Here is a 19,380-nt window from a genome sequence, read left to right as displayed (position 1 = left end):
TCGACTATTCAGGCCAGCAAGGGAAGACTAGCCCCTTCTGCAAGGCTGCGAGACATGTGAGAAGCCGATACAAACTGGGCCCGCTCGAGGGGAACGTTTCACATTTAAAATACTGAAGCAAACATGAGCTATTGTGAAAAAGCCAACCTTCAACTGTTCGTGTACCGTCAAGTGGAAAGGACGGTGGTAGACAACACAATATCTCAATTTAGTGAAGATGCTTCGTAATATGTCATCGTTTGATTGCGTCACACCACCCTGCACAACGTTGGTTAAGAACCCGTTGGTGGCCGCCATATGTGGAAATCGTGCTTACGAACGCCAGATACGAACGACTCGACAATTACATTATTCTTGACCTTGATTGTCGCATGGCCTATGGAATTGCAGGACTTGAGTAACCCTAATATGTTGCCATGGATGCCTGGATGACCCTGAAGTAGTCGCCCAGGCACAGACTCATGCGGCAACCTGAGCTCCAGCGAAGTGCAGCTGTCCGTGACCTTTGTGGCACGGGTTCAACCCACAGCACCGATACCCCCGCACCTGGAATTATAGGTAGCCGTTACTGCTTTTGCGCATGTGCTTCCACCGAAGATCCGAATAAGGACCGTAACATACACAGGATAGACACTAAAAATAGATGATGTATAAACACGACAAAAATATGGCCGGAAATGTCGTCTTCGGCTGTCACATAACCTTTTTCCGAAGTTGTGCAAGAATCTCTGCCCATGAAATGAAGCTTTTGGAAGCCTGGTCGCCTGCTCAGTGCAGCAAGCAACAAGACCGAAGACCGTCAGGTGTGAAAATAAACCAACCTCTTTGGCATGAAACAATAACATGACATTGTGAATGCAGTTTTGCCAACGAGTTTGTAATTGATGGGTGGGTAACTGCATACGATCTTGGTCCATGCCGTATATTCCGCTAACCTGTAAAGCCAGTGAATCTCTGCTTGCTGACTGAGGAAATGGAGGAGGCCCCTGCCCGCCGGCCGCGCTGGAGCAGGAGGAGGAGGCAGCCTCCCGGCTAGCACGGGTCGCCAACTGGGTCCATTGGCGGTGGAGCGGAAGGTGGAGGAGGCAGGCCCGTCGGCAAGCACAGGGCGGCAACTGGATTTATTGGTGGTTGAGGAGAGGGAGGAGGCAGCCCCGCCGGCTAGCACGGGGCGCCAACTGGGTCCATTGGCGGTGGAGCAGAAGGCACAGAGCGGCGGCTGGATTCAATGGCGGTGGAAGAGAAGGAGGAGGCAGCCCCGTCGGCTAGCGCAGGGCGGCAGCTGGGTCCATTGGCGGTGGAGCAGAAGGTGGAGGAGGCAACCCCGCCGGCTAGGACGGGCGGCAGCTGGGCTCAGTTTACCAATAGCCGGCGCCATTCAATTAGCTCGGCACAGATGGGCCGATTTGCCGCGTTAGGCGTCTGTTGAGAGTTGTATTGGTCGGCGGGCGCGGCCGTCGGAGCCGGCAGATCGATTGTCGGACCCGGCGGCCGCAGTCCCGTCGCCGGTGCCGCCGCGCCGATGTGTGCCGGCCGCGGCACGGGCACTGGGAACTGGCGCCGACACGCCGTCAATAGGCGCGGACGCGCCGCGGGCAGACACGGCCGCATTATGAACAGAGGCGTGCATATCAGATGCAGGAGCGGCCACATCGTGAACAGGTGCAAGCACGTCGTGAACAGGTTTGGCACCCTGTGAGCAGGCACGGACGTTTGTGAATGGGTACAACCACACTCCCGCCATCTCTGGTTCCTCTGCCTTTCGGCGTACGTCACACTTTCACAATACATGTAGCGACAGTACGTACCCAGCCCTTATCCTAACCCACGCTGGTCTCGCGATTAGTGGATCTGTTTGAACAAAGTCACGATTGCTGACACTGCTTCATTCATCGAACTTTGCGCCGCATTTCGTTTCTCCAGTACGTCGATTGCGACGCAAACACAGCAGCCGTCCGAGCTAGCCTGGCCAATAAAGCAGCCGACACAAACACGGCAGCCGTCCGAGCTAGCCTGGCCACTGAAGCAGCTGACACAAACACAGCAACCGTCCGAGCTAGCCTGGCCACTGAAGCATCTGACACAAACACAACAGCCGTCCGAGCTAGCCTGGCCACTGAAGCAGCTGACAGGACATCAAAGCGGCCGGGCCAAAACGGCGAGAAACTGAGCAAAACAGACTTTGATAACACTTTTTCTTAATCTCTGTTGTAACGTGATGTAGCCATGCATCGGGCGATAGCTCGGATCTGTAGTTCTTGACATAATTGAGACATAAGTAACAGACATAATTGGCTGTCTTCTGACGCAAGTGCGCCCTGCTCCACGGCACGTTTAGATACGGCCGAGGCTATACAAGCCGACAATTTGTGCGTGCTCTCTTTCTTCGGAAGTTTACCAGTCCTGCATAGCTCGACGTCGTTGGCATTTGGGCTTTACGAGGCACTCAGCTGCTGAGGCTGTAACGCGTCACCTGCCTCGTACCCTGGTAGGAGGGTCGGGCACAGCAGGGAATCGAACCCCGTTTCTCTAGTCTCCCAGGCACGCAGCTTAACCAATACATTGCCGGAAGCTCGTCCTATTCAGCTAATCTTTTTGAAAAATGATGAGCAAGAAAACGTGTGCATGGCCTAAATGGAAGGGCTGCGCTTGATGTTGAGATCCGTCGTTTTACCAAACTATGGATGCTCTCCAAAGTAAGTTGTCCTTGGCGTGTGCATCATTACTTCTCGTTAATTTTGGAATCGGTTCTACTGCTTTGCATCAGTTTAAGCGTGATTTTAAAGGACTTCGTGTCGCTCTAAGTGATGGAAGCAACTGGTTCTGCGAAGTGAGGGCCCAACCAAATTTCTGGTTTCAACGCGTGGGTCCAATTGTCAGCATTTCGAAAATTCCATTCAGAAGATATTTGGAGCTACCCTTGGCTTATGATGAGGTTGGAGTGTATTTATGCAATCATAAAGGAATATGAAATAACGGTATGACCTATCATTACGATTGTTTCTTTCAATGACAGCAATAACAGCATGATTTGAGCGAAGAGTTTCGTGAGCAGCGAAGGTGTTCGAGATAAAGCTCCATACGCTGCATTTTGACCTCAGCGAGTCACGTGCTTTATGACGTTTTGCAAGAATCACACCGCTATATTTTGTTCGGGAACGTAACATTCGCCAGGGCCATTCCGGGACGAATGTGACAGACACATGTGTCTACAGACTGGATACTGACACAGTATCCAGTCCACGGCGTCCATTGCGTCCGAGGTACCCAAATGCATAGGGACATGTGGTCGAGTCATTTTTACTTTGTTAGTCACTGACACGCCCAGATATTGTGACTCTATATTCATACAAGTGCGATGGATAGAAACCTCGAATTATTTCCGCCATATTTTACGTTGTAAGAGCGCACCCTTAAGCGCTCCAAACTTCAGAATGAACAGAACTCACTATAAGGATCAAGTACCTTTATGTTTTGAGGGAATCTGGTCTTTACCCCCTCCCCCCGCACACGCACACGCACAAACTGAAGCCCCACTCATGCGTGAAGCATCACGCACGCGCGCACGCCCTTGACGTGCAGATGTCCCTGTCCGTGCACAGCCGTGTACCTCTGCAAGCGCACCATGCAAAACAAGACACGCCTGGAGCTGGCCGACTACGAGGCCGAGAACCTGGCCCGACTGCAGAAGATATTCTCCAGGAAGTGGGAGTTCATCTTCATGCAGGTGAGTTTCACGCTGGGGCGCCGGGCGCGCTCGGCCGGCGGCGGCGAGACGCTCTCGCTTGGTAGACGTTGGTTGGTGGTTGCCGGCCGTTGGTTGCCGTTGTCGGTTGCAGATAGCGCACGGTGGCACTGCACCCCGGGACAAAACGTGACCGGCCGAGCTGCACCGCTTCAGGGCATAAATTGGTTGGGTCAAGGCGGCAGGTTTTTGTCTGGCGGACATCGAGACAACACGGATGTCGAAGGGACGCCGCCCGGGACAGAGATTCGAGCTTAATGAGGCACGTCGCGCACCAGTTGTGGAACAAAGGCGTCGATCATCTAACGCAGGGTGAAGTTGAAATCCCCTCATATGATTTGTTGATTTGTCCCACATGTGCAAGGTAGGGGCTCATGATAACTTCACCACACCGTTAGTTATTAGACTTCGTCCGTCGTTCTTTCTTCTTTATTGAAATTATAGAAATTATCACAGCTAGTTAAAGTGTAACGATTTCGGCAGAAACGATACGAAATGCAGCAGAATAGTAATAAAACAGTGCAAGATTTTATATAATATATCGTGATTGGGTGCAAGATACTTGTATAATACATAGCAACATAATAATAAGGCACATCACTAATGAATAGGACGGGGCCATCAGAGGAGCGTCTACCGGTATCAGGCATTCCCACCGTCCAGACGCTCGCGCGCACGGCGTCTCGAGCACATTCCTCCTGCCCATCCGTGGACAGTGCGTGTGCAGTGCAGGCCAACTGAGTGGTATTCGGACCATGAGGCAGCTTACACCATAAGCCGCCCGGCCCGGCCCGGCTCGGCCGTCACGAGCTCTCATCACGGCCACCGGTGGCGGCCGCCTGCAATCTGCAACAGCACGAAGAGCAGTTCGTGGAATGTCAGCACGAATGAGCAGTTCGTGTTGTGTCAGTTTTAACGTGTTCGCTTGTAACGTGCAAGCTGTTTGAATGGGTTTAATGACCCGCAGCACTGCGATGTGGAGAGTGTGACCCTTCCCCGTTCGATTCACTTAGGAAATGAGAAACCTGCCAAATGCGGAAAAGTTGCACCACGCAGGTTGAAACCAGGCCCAGATTTCAAAAACCCGCCTTAACGTCACGAGACCAAAACAACTAGGCGAAGAAGAGAACATATATTTGCATCAGAAAAAGCGCGGATCAATGCAGTATAGACGAAATATGCTGTAGTCGGCACGAGTACCAGAGCCGACACATTGTTTGCCCCGACTGAGACGGGGAGGTCAACTGACAAGTGGACGAAGAAAATCGTCCTGGCTCAAGGCGGGCTTGTGTGCACTGTTCGACAGGTAAAACACCCCGCGACCATGCCTGGCAAAAAGGCGTGAGGCGATAGTTTTATTATGAGTCAAAATGATAAAATGGTCAAATGGATAAAATCCGTCGTGAAGGAGATCCGGGCTTGTAGATATGCCCTGTGTCGTAAGACTATGTCCGCTGTCATCTACTACCGGGCGGTTGTTTTCGCTTGTTCACCGTGCGAGGCGGCTTACAAAGCTTACAGATACCATCATGCCAGCTCGCCGTCCCTCAGGTCAAGTCAACGCTAATGCTTGGGGCCAACAGCATGCACACAAATGACGGCTTTCCGGGGCCGAGAGGGCTTATCCTTCGAGCAAATAGGGACCACACCGTTTTATTAATGTGTTTTAGTGTAAATTAGTGCAGAGAGGGGCCTACAATCGTCACAAATCCAGAGCGAAAAGGATGACGTAACGTCAATAGCCATGCTGCATCTTCAAAATGTCATCGACCTAGCCGAAGTGATGCATGCTTTCGAGGACTGTGATGCAATGTCGATGTCAAGCTCATATTCCGTTTATTACCATCGTGAGCAAAAAGCGATCTTTGCCGTAAACCGCTTGATATTCCGTTGTCTTCGTAGGTTGTCGCAAGAAAATGGCAGCAAAGCGCCTACAGTATTGTTATCCTTAGCTTATCACGAATTCGTGTGTAATGCAACCACACGTGTCTACCCTCCACGCGTTTCGATCCATGGCAAGTGGCTAATGCAAATTATTCAGGCATTTGCTAATGGGCTCATTTAGCTTCCAGCTTCACTGAGTGTTGACCCATATCTGCCCTTCGACACAAATCAGGCCATTTGTCTGTGGCCATGCAACAATGCCACGCAGCGGAGTAAATTAGTGTCCGGTCAAAGAATCGACTCGCGGTCTGCCGAATGCCTTTTTGTCGTTTGCTAGATGGCGACTGTGATACTGACGACATGTAAAATTTCGGCGTGACAAAAACTGCAATCGATAACATGGCGGACTTAAATGGCGACATGCCGAAATGGCAAGCTGCTAAATTGCGAGCTGCAAAGTTGCGGCATGTAAAAATACGCCAGCTTGGCAAAAGATTAAGCGTCGTTGGAGTGCTTAATAGTCACGTTTGAACAAATGGTGACGCAAAATGGCGACGTGTCAAAATAGCGAAAAGCCAAATGACGGCACGAAAAACAAGCTTAAGCAGTAAAGGCAAAATTACGGGTTTTCCAAGACTCCATGAAATGAGCAGTTCTTATTCGATCTTTTCTGACAGCTGTGTCTAATGACAAGACTCTGGTTGCCGACTAACTGCTCCCATTCCTTTCCTTCTGCGGGAACAGAGGACAGGGCCAGACTGATGTTTCGTTCACATGTTGAGCTCGTAGACCCGCAAACACACATCATAAATCTCTCAACAGAACATTGGTGCGACGCCAGTGTCTGCGGTGCCCGGACAAAAGTCGGCTCGCAGTTTTCCCACTGCTTTTGTTGACTTCATTCGACGACTTCCATATTGGCGACAGCTAGAAAAGTCGACGAACCGAAAGTCGGATCGGCTTAATGACGGACTGCAAAACGGTTACATGACAAAAGGACAACATACCAGATTTTTGAAAGGTTCAATGACCAACTGCAAAAATGGCGACATACCATACAGCTGACAAGCCAAAAGGGTGAGCTGCGAAACGGTGACACGCAAAAAAGACAACATACCAACTTGGCGAACGGCTAATTGGTGAGGGGCTTATGGACAATGTTCCACATTTGAAGATATTGAGACAAATTTCAGATAGGATGGAAGGCCTTTCTCATGTCACCGCTCATCATCACTAACACCAAAGCCAAAGGTGGTCCTTGTATTTCGCCGTTTATGCTTTCACCAATATGGCATCGATCCTGCATTAGGTCGTTTTTTAATTCACCATTTAGCTATTCGCCAATTTGGCATGTCGCCAAGTTGCAGTTCGCCACAAAGCTTCTCGCCACTTTGGTCGAGCCAACTTTCTTGCATTTCGCCTTTTTGCAGCTCGCCATTTAGTCGTTTCGACTTTTTTGGCGCGTCGACTTTTTTACATGGTGCTATTCCACAGTCGTCATTCAGCAGTCAACAAAAGGCATTCACCGAATGGAATTTTCGACTTTTTGTCCCAGAACCAAGTAAATTAGCATTTACCAGCGTTTGAGGAGCACAAATGCATATCTTGCACTAAACGTGTATCAACTGGGGTACCAAAACGCGACTGAACTACAAGGTATTCACTGTTGTATCTCTGTGAACTGCCAGCGTTCCGATCCACCGCACACTACTCGTTTCTGCTCAAGATACTGAGGGAAGTAGACAACTGCGCAATAAGGGCCATTATCCACTTATCGAAACACATGTAAGAAGCTTTGAAGCGTCGACATTTTCATTTGATGACGAAAGAACACTTTCATGACGCGTTTATGATGCTTCCCACGGGTGCTAATGGATTAAGTGTTATGTAAATGCCGGAAGTGGGGCGATTCACCATGTCAATACGATGTCACAGGCTTGAAAACGTGTCGCGGCGGGAAGCAATGCTTAGCGATAATTGGATGTGGCTGCATGGCCTGTTGGAAACAGCAAACAATATATATATATATATATATATGTATATATATATATATATATATATATATATATATATATATATATGTATATATAGAGGTATACAAGATGTGGTCAAACGCATTTTGTTGGAAGCAGTAAAAACAAAATGTGGTCGGACTCTTAACGCGCTTGTACAAGTCTAAAGCAGGTGGCGGTATTCATCCCGCTTGTTTCACGGCCCCGGCCCGCCAGACGAACAAGTGACGTGATTTGCGGCCGGTCGATGCGCTCTTGATAACAGTGGCGACGACTTTCAGCAGTGTGATGCCGTGATAGCGTGACCCGATCGCGTCTTAGCATGGATCACACAGTGGTGTTACACGCGGACGGGCGTGCGCTCAGAAGGGAATCACGTCGCGGCGGGGACCTTGGCGCTGTGGTGCGCTGCCAGCGGGCCGTGGTCGTCGCCGCAGCCCCGCCCTAGCGTGTCCTGCTTCTCAGGCGGAGGCGCAGTCCAAGGTCGACAAGAAGAGGGACAAGCTGGAACGCAAGATCCTGGACAGCCAGGAGCGCGCTTTCTGGGACGTGCACCGGCCGGTGGTGAGTGGCGCGGGCCGGCCGGCCTCCAGGGGCCACAGCCACGCTAGGAGGTTACAGATCTTTCGTTTGGTAGCTGCGTGTGATGAAGTTCACTCATGCAAAAAGGTAAATACCCCAGTGTGGATTCAGAGGCAGTGTGCCTTTGCGATTGCGGCTCCGTAGACTGGTAACCCGAGTTCTGGCTTCAGTGTAGAGGAGGGCTTTAGATGCATGATGGGAACAGAGCTTTGAAGCAAAGCTAAGCTTGTCTTTATGCGTTCTACCGAATAATCGCAAGGAGCCTACCGTCAGGTGATGTATCGTGTCTCACTAATTGCCCCTTTGAAGAGACGTTGGCCAAGTCCTTAGGCGTCCCTGTCTCTGCAGCATGGACGGTCTCAAACTCACTGTTGTCTCTGTCAAAAATAGGCGCCATCTCCCGATGGTGCCTGCAAGTGATGACCACGGATTTTGTTATGCCCGGTCCCTGGCCAGGTACAGAGCGTTCCCGGTTCACTACGGTATATTAATGACCGTCCCTAGGTCATCGCGGAAGCCGACCTTCCCCAGTCACTGTGGGCAACTGATCGACCCCTGATGGCTACAGAAACCGGTCGTCCTCAGTTCACTACGGAAACTGACAGACCTCAGTTTACTGCGGAAGCAGACCGTCCTAGTTCCCTGTGGGGACTCACCGTCCTCAGCTCACCACGGACCACAGACTATCGGTGCATTTGTCACTGCCACCCACCGTCCCAGCCACGGCAGTCGCCGGAATTGGTCCGTCTGTCAGTGCCATGCGCCGCGCCTCGCCGCGCCTCGCTCACTGCGCTCGCGCCTCCGCCGGCAGCCCGGCTGCGTCAACACGACCGAGGTGGACATCAAGAAGGCGTGCCGGATGAACCGGCCGGTGCCGGGGCGGCCGGTGCCGGCCCAGTGCGGCCAGCTGCCGCCGGCAGCCGCCACAGCCGAGGGCGCCTCCGGCCTGCCCCCGGCCGAGCGGGCGGCGGCCCTGGCCGCCGACGCCGAGCGCATCCGCGTCAGCATCGACCGCTGCAGTCTGCGGGTCTCCAAGGTGGCCGAGACGTGAGTGGCCGCCGCCGCCGCCGCCGCCGCCGCCGGGCGTCGCCACACGTGTTGACCGGCTCGCGTCGCGTGTAGTTGCGGCGCCAGGCTGGCGCAGGGGACGGCGAAGTGCGTGCAGCCGGTTGGACGGGCTGGAAACGTCGGGTCGGGGCGGGCTCGGCCGGGCGGCCTCTGCCTGTGTTGTACCCGCCCGTGGTACTCCGCTCAGCAGGCGTCGGGGCGGCCAGCGGGCTGGCGCGAGGTAGACTGCTGACGGCTGCTGAATCGGGGCGGGCGGCGGACTGCCGGCAGCGCTGGGCATCAGGAGAGCGCGCCGACGCTGGGTGGGGCGGGGCCGACGACGTGCCAACCGTGCTGCACACCGGACGTCGGCCGGGCACGCTCTAGGCGATGCAGGCATGCAGGCGTGCTGCGCCGCCCATGACACGCGTCTAGGTGTACGGGGCCACGCGAGTGCTAATTGAAAAGTTGATGATGGACGGGTAAGTGCCAGGCTGTTTGACTCGTGCTCTAGCTGTTTGCCCGTCTAGATGGTGGTGACACGGGAGTCTCAAAGCGTGGGCGTACATGCCGGTGACAAAAGACCTCAGGTGAAGGGGAGGGGGAGGGGTAATTCAGTTGGTAAAGTTTCTCCCGTAGTTGGGCGTCGAGTTGTGCGCGCGAACCAAGCTACCAGACTAGTGTTTCACTGCACCCGCGATAATCGACGGGCCATACTCTGCAGATTACAAGGCTAATGGCAATAACTGCTGCATGGGCTATATAACAAAACACAATAGCTGCACATAGAACTATTAGCTGCACATAACACCATTAACTGCGCATAGCACACAATGGCTGCAGCTGGACGATTTATCCAGGGCGTTTTCAAGATCCGTCACCCGGTAGGGGGAGGGGGAGGGGTACATGGCGTCTAAAATCATGGGGCTTCGGAGGAACCATGGACGTGGAAGCGTTTCAGATATTTTGCGTGGGTGTGGGTGAGTAGGAGGAAGGCAAGGTCAATTTTAAAGGCGATTTCTTCCATGCATCGTCGTACGGTTAATGTCGAACATTTTCAAGAACACTACGGGCATGACACCCCCCGCCTCCCATCCCTTCGTAATTCCATGGGGTAACCCATTATCTGGAAGCCAAGCTGTGAGAGCAAGAGAATCAGCGCTACCGCCAGTGATCTAACAAGGTCCCAGGGCCTTGCATACGACGCTAGGATCTTACGCACAGAGCCAAAACATTTCGGATGCCATCTATGTCTTCTATCGATGCTGATGATACGCTGCCACATTGCGCATCTTGTGGTGTGCAAATTTAGAACCGCGCGTTCGTTATTTGTTATTCCGCCGGCCCGGTCCGGGTCCGCTCTGCCTCCTCCACAGCTCGGCCGCTCCGACGGCATCGATTCCGCACCGGATGGCGCCCGCGGTGGCGGCCGCAAGCGCTCGCTGATCCGCGCCATGTCTGCTTCAGGTTCATCAGCTTTTACGAGCAGTATCTCGAGTACGATCCCATTCTGACGGTGCAGGAGCCGTCCAACCCGTGGCTCAGCGACAGCACGGAGCTCTGGGATCTGGAGAAGTCCGGGTGAGTGTCGCGAGCCGCCCCACCAGCGGCAAACGGCGCGCGCAGCGTATTCGTCACGCGACTGTGGTGTTCCGTTCGTCTGGAAACGGCGCGGCAGGCCGCTGGATAGCTGCTCGATCCGCGGCTTGCTTGGCTTGTGACGGTCTATCGGCTCCTTCAGCCTTGCGTACAGATCCGTTGTCTGACCATAACATGCGGCGGGACAGGGCCTCCGGCACTCCGCAGTCCTGGCCACCACCGGTGATCTCGGAGCTCGCTCCACCCTCTCCCCAGACAGGACAGTGGCGGGACAAGAGCCTCCGGCACTCAACAGTTCTGGTCACGACCTGTGATATCGGAGCTCGTTCCACCCCTCCCCAGCGCTTATTAACCACAGCGCTGGTGCGCCACTATCCCTGCCACTGATATACCTGGCTGGTGCGCCACTAGCCCATGCCACTGGTATACCTGACTGGTGCGCCACTAGTCCCTGCCACTGGTATACCTGGCTGGTACGCCACTAGCCCCTGTCACTGGTATGCCTAGCTGGTACGCCACTAGCCCATGCCACTGGTATCACTGGCGGCGCGTCTGCAGAGTCTGTGACAGCGGCCACCTCTCCGCAGCAAGGAGATCGCGCCCCGCCGGGTCAAACGCTGGGCGTTCAGCCTGCACGAGCTGCTGCGCGACCCGATTGGACGCGACCAGTTCGTTAGGTTCCTCGACAAGGAGTACAGTGGCGAGAATCTCAGGTGAGCGGCAATGGCCAACGCTGACGCAGCACAGCGACTCGGGCTCACGCTATTGGCTGTTTTAGCTTAGTTGCCAATGCTTATTTGTATGTTGCGTGATGCTGGCACTGCCGTATCGTGTGCAATGCTCTCAGGGGCCTCATATGAAACCAAAACTATCGCGAAACAACAGTGCGGTGAACCAACGAAAAATGGCTAACAGAGGGGTCACTTATGAATGAGTGAGAGATACCGTGATTTCTCTCATTTTTAACGAAAAAATATTCTTTCGGAGGCTACGGTTCTTTCCATGGAAACTAACGTCGCGGGCGCGCTCTTGGTTTGTGCTGCGATGGTACATTCCAACGGGCAGTTGATGTTCACCGACTGAATCTTCGCGCGATGTTTGATTTTCTCATTGTGCCCATACTCGCTGCGCCTGCGAAAATGCCGCACAAACAGCAACCACTGTGATATCAGTAAGTCACCTATCTCGACTGCGCGGGAAATAGTTGCACCCGATACCCGAGGAAAGCTCCAAAGAGTCAGGTACGGCGACCGCTCCCTCTGCACGTGCGAGCCACCGCCAAAAGCTCGTGATCATTCAGCACGGGTCAGCACTTGACCTCGGTTCGTTCCGCCTACCCGGTGCATTCCCTGTGACACCTGCACCCAGCGCTCTTGGAAGGGCCGACTTCCGGCAACGGTAAACTGCATCCAACGCTCACGACGTGGGCGATCAGGGACAGGCGCTAGAGCCTGCTGGGCTGACTTCACGGCGAGTAGGTGGTGGCGTGTTGGTGTTTGTGCCGCTGCAGGTGCGGCCGGGGGCGTTTTGACAGGTGGGCCTGAACTGGGAGGGTGTGGCGACGAGAGCCGACCGGTATCGATCGCTCGTGTGCGTGCTCATGGCGAGTCGGCGACTCATCCGTTTGCCTGTAGGCCGGTAGGTGGGTTGACTTAAACCGGGGACAAATGTCGCACCGTGAGGAAGCTATGTCTGTGCTCGGGAGCCAGTTGGACCAGGCCATTGCTTTTTGTGGCCGATGAATGAGACGCCCGTAAATTGTCGGGCTGCCAAAGCTGTCATGGACGCTGGGCACGTGACCCCGTCGGACTCGGACTCCCGACGTCCGGAACCGTCAGTCGGGGACACGTTCTTTGCCGCCGTCTGCAGCTCTCTGCCCACGGGCTGCTTGTTGGCCGCGCCCGAGGTCGCCCATCGATTTACCTTCAGTCTGATGAGCAAGCGCCGGCTACGAAGCGGTGAGGAAGTGTCGCCTGACTGATCTGCGGCATGCGAACGTCTTTCCGTCGTTCCAGCCGCGCCGGCGGCCCCGCCCCCGCCCCCGCCGAGTTCCAGCCTCACGTGGGACGCCGTCGCACGCGCTACTGGCCGCCGTCATGCGACGTCCTCTGCGCGGCAGGTTCTTTCTGGCGCTGCAGGAGCTGAAGACGCTGCCACAGCGTGCCGTGGCGGCGCGCGTGCAGGAGATCTGGAGCGAGTTCCTCGCGCCGGACGCCAGCGTGCCCGTGAACATCGACTCCAGGTCGCTGGACGTCACCAAACGCAACATGGAGCAGCCCGACCGCTGGACATTTGATGCGGCTGGGGTCAGTGACGGCCGACGGCGGCGCACCGAGGCGGGCCGCCGCGTCGCGTCCTCAGGCCGCGGAGTGGACGGGGCCGCTCGGACGCTAGGAGTGGTGGAGTGTTTAGATGCGTCCTGAACAGAAGACCCCGCAAGTGTGTGCTGGACCTGCCGACTTTGGTCTGGTCGCTTTGCTGGCCAAAAATGACGCATTTGGCGTCTCGTGGCTCGCATTGCTGGTTTGAGCTATCGAGCCTGACCTCAAGCATGAACGAGTTGGCTATATGTGTACATTAGCTGTAAAGATTTGCCGTGAAAATGAAGTGATTCAGTTTTCGCTCCTATACAGTTCAAACCCCCGACTCTGTAATTTCTGCACAACGTCCCATGGCTCCTGGTAGGCATCTGACAAAATTGCGTTTATTGGTAATTTTCTATTGCTAATAATATATTGCTTCTCAACCAGATCGGTTAGCAATTTTGCAAAAAAGGCCTGTGCGTCTGATAGAAAATGTGTACCCTCCGTAAAGCTCCTAGCCAATCTTTAAACAATACAAAATTTTGAAATTGTCGGGTATCACCCAATTTCAAAAGGGAATTGTGATGCACCAATTTGTAACTTAACAGCTCCATGCATCGTTCGATTTAATATACAACCTCTACACATAAAATGAAATGGACATGAGACGAGTAAAAATGTATACCAACCTTTCTCTAACCGTAATAATAGACTGTTGACAACATCTCGCCTTGGCCCTAAGCTGTGGAACGACATAATTATTTCATATTTTCCAAGAATAACCGATATCTCTGCAACAAAAAACATCGTTAAGAACATCATCCACAAGCACTTTTTAAATACATATTAACGTAACCAACATATTTGAAGATATTGCGATTCTTTGACCTGCACGTATGTAACTCACTTCATATTTAGCCTCCTTCATGCTCCACAATCACGTTCTGATATAGTTATATTCATGCACTTGTACCCAAATTTACGGCGCTGGCGCCTGGAGTTCTCCCAGCAACAAGCTTCGCTTAGCTGGGTGGACTTCGCGGATATCCAGCTCAAGACCCAGCACGAAAATGGCAGTTAATTGTCCTGACTTGTGTAACCGTACAACTTTTACTAACATTGTGAATGAGTGGTTGTATCTTATTGGCTGGGTCTAACGGACTGTCACCAGCTGACTTGCTAATGACTACTTTAAGCTTTCTCATGTATGATTTGTCCTTGCCTATTGCATAACACAATGTCTACCGGGTCTGCATCACCTCTCCGCCTGCTTCTTTATGTTTGTTTCCTCTTCCTAGCTGGGAATGCCGCGACTTGATTCTATGTTTTCTGGTGTTAACGTACGATTTATTGCGTCGCTGGGATAGAGGGAGAGGCACTTCTGGTTACCTGTTCTTCTTCGGTGGCGGTATAGAAAAAAAAAAACGTTGTAAAGGGCTGATCGTACAGACGCCCAACAGTGTCAGACTACTGCTAGGCTTCATAAATCTCTGTAACCAGGATCGCATCCACTGGGGGAGGAGTGCGACCCCCCCCCCACACACACACTTCAGATGTGTTGACCCTGGAGATCTTCGGAGCTGGACGGAGCCCTGTTTGCCACCCCATATGACGTCATCCGACCCTTACGCCCGCAGGCCCATCTCTACCAACTGATGAAGTCGGACAGTTACTCGCGTTACCTTAGATCGGAAATGTACAAAGAGTACATGGCAGGTACCAAAAAGAAGGTAAGGAGGTTCGGAAACATGCGCCTCAGAGAAGTCGCCTCCACAGACATCTGCAAAATGGACATTCCCCACTGGCGCTTGTATATGTGAAGAACTGGATGCTTGTTGATTTTAGCCATACCGCGCAAAAGGCCGCTGTACGAATGCCCGTAATCTATGCTAGACTCAACAAAGACCAACGCAGTACACTTCTTGGAAACGATTGCAACAGTGGCCGACTTTCAGCGAATGAATTAGCTAACATGTCTAGCTGGTGTCTCGTGGTTTGTACAAAATTAGATGCAAGCACCTTCAGCGAATGTGATGCACATACGGCAGGTGGAGAAGCGCTTTTTAGAGCGCGTGAATAAGTTACACGATCTATACCCATGCTACTGACATCCGCTTGTAATTGAGCTGTTTGTCAGAGGCAGTGATAACCACCGTATTCATGTAAGACCATGGTGGAGTAATTGCGTTCCCTTCGATCCACGCCATATCGCTCCGTATTCAGCTGCTATATTCCCCCTCACAGTTATGCACATTTAATACTGATTTGTCGCACTGAAACTAAGTTGAACCACTGACGCTTGTCGGTTTAGTGACGACTGAGAAATCTCATTTTTAATAGGGTACTGCCCTTCTCCATCCAGCGTTGAAAAGGTCTGCTCACCACCTGGTGTCAATGCCGCAGATTTCGGTCCGAGGGATTCGCTCCATTGTCTCATTCACAACGAAGAAAGAGTCGTCATGATCGCGGCTGCGGCTGGTCTACCACAGGTGAGATACGGCTGATGCGGCTGCGTCGGCTCCCAAGGGCGCTCGCAGCCGCCAGGCGCCCGTCTTGGTAGATCAGCATTAGATACTTTATTTTCTTCCGCTGCTGGTTTCCAGCCTTATATTGCGGCAACTGTTCGATGCCAGCTTTGCCAACAGCATTACTGTCGAGAGCTGGCTCTGCATAGATCCCGGTTCTGCTGCAGTGCTGAGCCTGGTCCAGCCCGTCATGTCCTGGCTGTCAGTGATACTGTGCGTCGCCACTGCCTCTGGGTAGTCCTGCTCGCGCCGCTGGGACTGAGTAGCCTTGGATCCCGCCACTGGCTCTGGGTTGCCGCGTGTCCCAACACTCACTGCGTACTTTTGTGTCCCACTGCTGTGTCCATGTGGTTCTGAACCAAATCACTGTTTACGCTGTCATGCATCTGTAAACTTGTGCAAGTCCGCTAGTGAGTGGCTATTTTATGCCAATGCTGCGGAATAAAGCCAACCTTGACAAGGGGCACTGGTGCGAGCACAGACACATCACCGATTAAAGAACAGGAAAGACACAAACTTGAAATCCGATGGAACACGGCCTTACTCGTAAGCGTGATGTTAATGCAGTGCTGCAGTCCAATGTCGACGGTCGTGGGTGATCCCGTATCTGAGCACGATCTGAGGGTAGCATGCACCTCGCCGGTTTGTATGACCATGCATTCTTCTCCACCACCGCCCACGTGTAGCCCTGTATGTGTCCTTCACTACTGGTTGTGTGTATTCCTGAAGCCCACCAAGCCCAATGCCACACAGACACATCATCATCATGTGTCTGTGTGGTATTGTGTTTCACCACGGTCCATGTGCAGTCAGTCCTGTATTTCATCCTTTCTCTGTGCGGTCCTGTGCTCCAGCACGCTCCACGTGCAGTCAGTCCTGTATTTAATCCTATCTCTGTGCAGCCCTGTGCTCCACCACGGTTCCTGTGTAGTCCGTCCTGTATTTCATCCTGTCTCTGTGTGGTATTTCATCCTGTCTCTGTGCGGTCCTGTGCTCCGCTACGGTCCCTGTGTAGTCAGTCCTGTATTTCATCCTGTTTCTGTGCGGTCCTGTGCTCCGCTACGGTCCATGTGCAGTCAGTCCTGTATTTCATACTGTCTCTGTGCGGTCCCGTGCTCCGCTACGGTCCCTGTGTAGTCAGTCCTGTATTTCATCCTGTCTCTGTGCGGTCCTGTGTTCCACCACAGTCCATGTGCAGTCAGACCTGCATTTCATCCTGTCTTTGTGCGGTCCCGTGTTCCAACACGGTCCATGTGCAGTCAGTCCTGTATTTCATACTGTCTCTGTGCGGTCCCGTGCTCCGCTACGGTCCCTGCGTGGTCAGTCAGTCCTGTATCGCACCAGCCTCTGATAAGCTGAGCCGCACCGCCACCGCCAGCCCTCCCCCCCCCCCCCCCCCCCCAGCCGTCGGCCCCGCGGCCAGCACTCTCTCGTGCCTCCCTCGCCTTTGTGTGGTAATGGGATGTCCGGCCTATCAAGGCCATTTCCCGGGACGCCGCGGCGACGCATCCGGATAGTATCCCGGCCGACCGCGGGCATTGTCACGCGCCTGTCCGCGGCACACACACAGCGGGCGGCGACGACCGCCGACACGATTCCCCGCTCTGTCGGCAGTCCGCCGGGCGGCGCGGCCATCTGCGTCCGCGCCGCCGCCGCCCGCCGCACAGGGGTGCTGCACATTTGGGACCAGTGGGAGTGGACCGCGGCCTCCGCACCGGGCCGCCGCGTCTGGACGACAGAGGGCCCGCCGTGGCGAGGCCCGCCGCACTTGCGGACAGTGTCGGCACGCCGGCCGAGGGACAGCGCGCCGGCCGAGGGACAGCGCGCGTCCGGGCGGCGGGACGCTCCGGGCTGTGTCGGGACGGCGGCGGCGCGGCCCCGGCCGCCGGAAGAGGGGCGCGCCGCCGACAGTGCGAGTCTTGGGACCACGCCAGCGCTGTGGGCCAGCGAAGCCAGCGGAGCCCGAACCAGTCAGCAGTGCCGGCCGCCATTTTTAGAGCATATTTTTGGATAGGGTTGACGAATGTTTGTTTCGGGAGCCCGGAGCTCTCCTCGGCTCCTCTCCCTTGTTCGTTTGCGCCGTGATTGTAGGCGTTCTGAGGTTAGATCTGTGAGTCAGTCTTCAGCGGTGTTGTGAGGAGGTTGCCGCATTCTTGTACTGTCGAGTAGAGCGCAGTGAACCCACGAGCTTCACTGGCCGGCGCCGCTCTGTGCTGTGGTACATGCGACGGATCTGAAACCCGACGGCAACGGTGTCTGCGATCACGGAGGAGAGCCGTGCATCTTGTGTACTGCCCGCGGCGGCGGCGGCCGCCGCCACCAACCGCCGCGCATCCTATCGGGCTCGGCCTGCGCCCGCTTGTGACCTCGAGCCGGCGGCCGGCCGCCCCGCCTCCCGATCCTGTGTTTGTGCCCGCCGGCCGCACTGCCGGCCCGCACCAGTGGCCGGCGCGGCCAGCGGCCTCTGTCACCAACTAGTAGGTACAAATGCTGATCAATACCCGGCCGCCGCGACAGACCCGCGCCGGGCTACTGTTCCCCGTTATGCTCCGGGCCTGTTCCCTGGCCATCTTTGCCCCCCCCCCCCACCCCTCCTCTTTCCCGCCATCCCCGTGAAGAGTCACAAGGTCACTGACCAAAGTCGAGGTGAGCAAGTTCTCATGGGTGTCGACTGTTTTTGTCTCATGATTGTTGACGTTGCCGTAAATAAATAAATCGACGTCGTTTTGCGAGCTGGAGCAGTTTGGGGACGTTGCATCATCCCTGAGTCTGTGCTCACGACCCACAAGCCCGCCTCATTTCGGCAGCGACGAAAACGACTCAGTCTCGCAGCGATTCTATTGCACCACTTGCTCGCTACACCGCGCCATAAACATTTAGTGATTATGCCACTGCAGATAGCACAATGCAAACACGCAGCCGGAGGGCGGTTGGTTAATTGCTTTTTCCACGGGCGATCGGCTGCAATGGAAGCCTGGCCTATCGCCGAGCGACGACTCTTACCAACGCCACGCCCCTGATGGGGGGGGGGGGGGGTCTGTGGGGCTCGCCGCCTCCCTTCGCGCCGTTCACACTCACAGAGCGGCGGCCGCAAGCCTGGTGACTCCACCCCAGCACCAGACCACGGACGCCGGCGCGACCCCGGGTCACCGTCCGGCGGCGAGAGCTGAGCCGCCGACCCCGCACCGGTCAGCGGCCGAGCGCGCGCGCGCGCCGGCGGCCAGTCCCTCCGGAGCCGTCGTCAGGAGGGGCGGCGCTCGGTCACGCCTGTCAATAGCAGCGCCCGGCACCGGTCCCCCGGCAGCGCGGCGCGGCCGCCGCCGGCCGCAGCGGTCGGCAGGCCTGCCGATACTGCTGGACAGCCGGCGCGCGGCCGCCCGTCCAGAACCCGCCGACACGCGACGGCGCGGACAGTCCGGCCGCCGGGCGGTGTCCGGCCGCGCCGCTGTCCGCCCTGTCCGCCCCCGACGGCCGACGGAGCTACTGCCAGCCGGCACATCGATGTCAGAAAGAGCAGACTATCGCGGCCGGCCAAGGGCACGCGTCACGACGGACCGGCCGCCCGAGAAGTGCGGCGGGTAAATACCGGGCGCTGGCCCAGACGGGGCGGCACAACGTTGCAGCGTCGCTCCGGCGCGCGGCTGGCGCCGCGCCGCGGCGCGCCCACCTGTGTCAAGCGGCGC

At 55.1% G+C, this 19,380-nt stretch overlaps 1 protein-coding gene across 1 annotated transcript in view; it reads left to right on the top strand.

The window, feature by feature from the left end:
- Positions 1-18,352, top strand: part of LOC119093338 (regulator of G-protein signaling 7) — a 45,565-nt gene extending 27,213 nt beyond the window's left edge. Inside the window, exons 6-14 of the mRNA XM_037216285.1 lie at positions 3,603-3,727; positions 8,107-8,205; positions 9,035-9,270; positions 10,738-10,851; positions 11,457-11,582; positions 12,989-13,175; positions 14,810-14,902; positions 15,576-15,661; positions 17,312-18,352. Coding sequence (XP_037072180.1) covers positions 3,603-3,727; positions 8,107-8,205; positions 9,035-9,270; positions 10,738-10,851; positions 11,457-11,582; positions 12,989-13,175; positions 14,810-14,902; positions 15,576-15,635 — 1,040 coding nt within the window. The 3' untranslated portion in view covers positions 15,636-15,661; positions 17,312-18,352. The remainder of the gene's footprint in view (positions 1-3,602; positions 3,728-8,106; positions 8,206-9,034; positions 9,271-10,737; positions 10,852-11,456; positions 11,583-12,988; positions 13,176-14,809; positions 14,903-15,575; positions 15,662-17,311) is intronic.
- The last annotated feature ends 1,028 nt before the right edge of the window (positions 18,353-19,380 follow it).

This window comes from Pollicipes pollicipes, unplaced genomic scaffold (assembly GCF_011947565.3).
Source record: "Pollicipes pollicipes isolate AB1234 unplaced genomic scaffold, Ppol_2.1 Scaffold_4002;HRSCAF=4701_pilon_pilon_pilon, whole genome shotgun sequence".
In the NCBI taxonomy this organism is placed as follows: Eukaryota; Metazoa; Arthropoda; class Thecostraca; order Pollicipedomorpha; family Pollicipedidae; genus Pollicipes; species Pollicipes pollicipes.
Note: the sequence above shows the minus strand (reverse complement) of the source record. Positions and strands in the feature narration are given on the sequence as shown.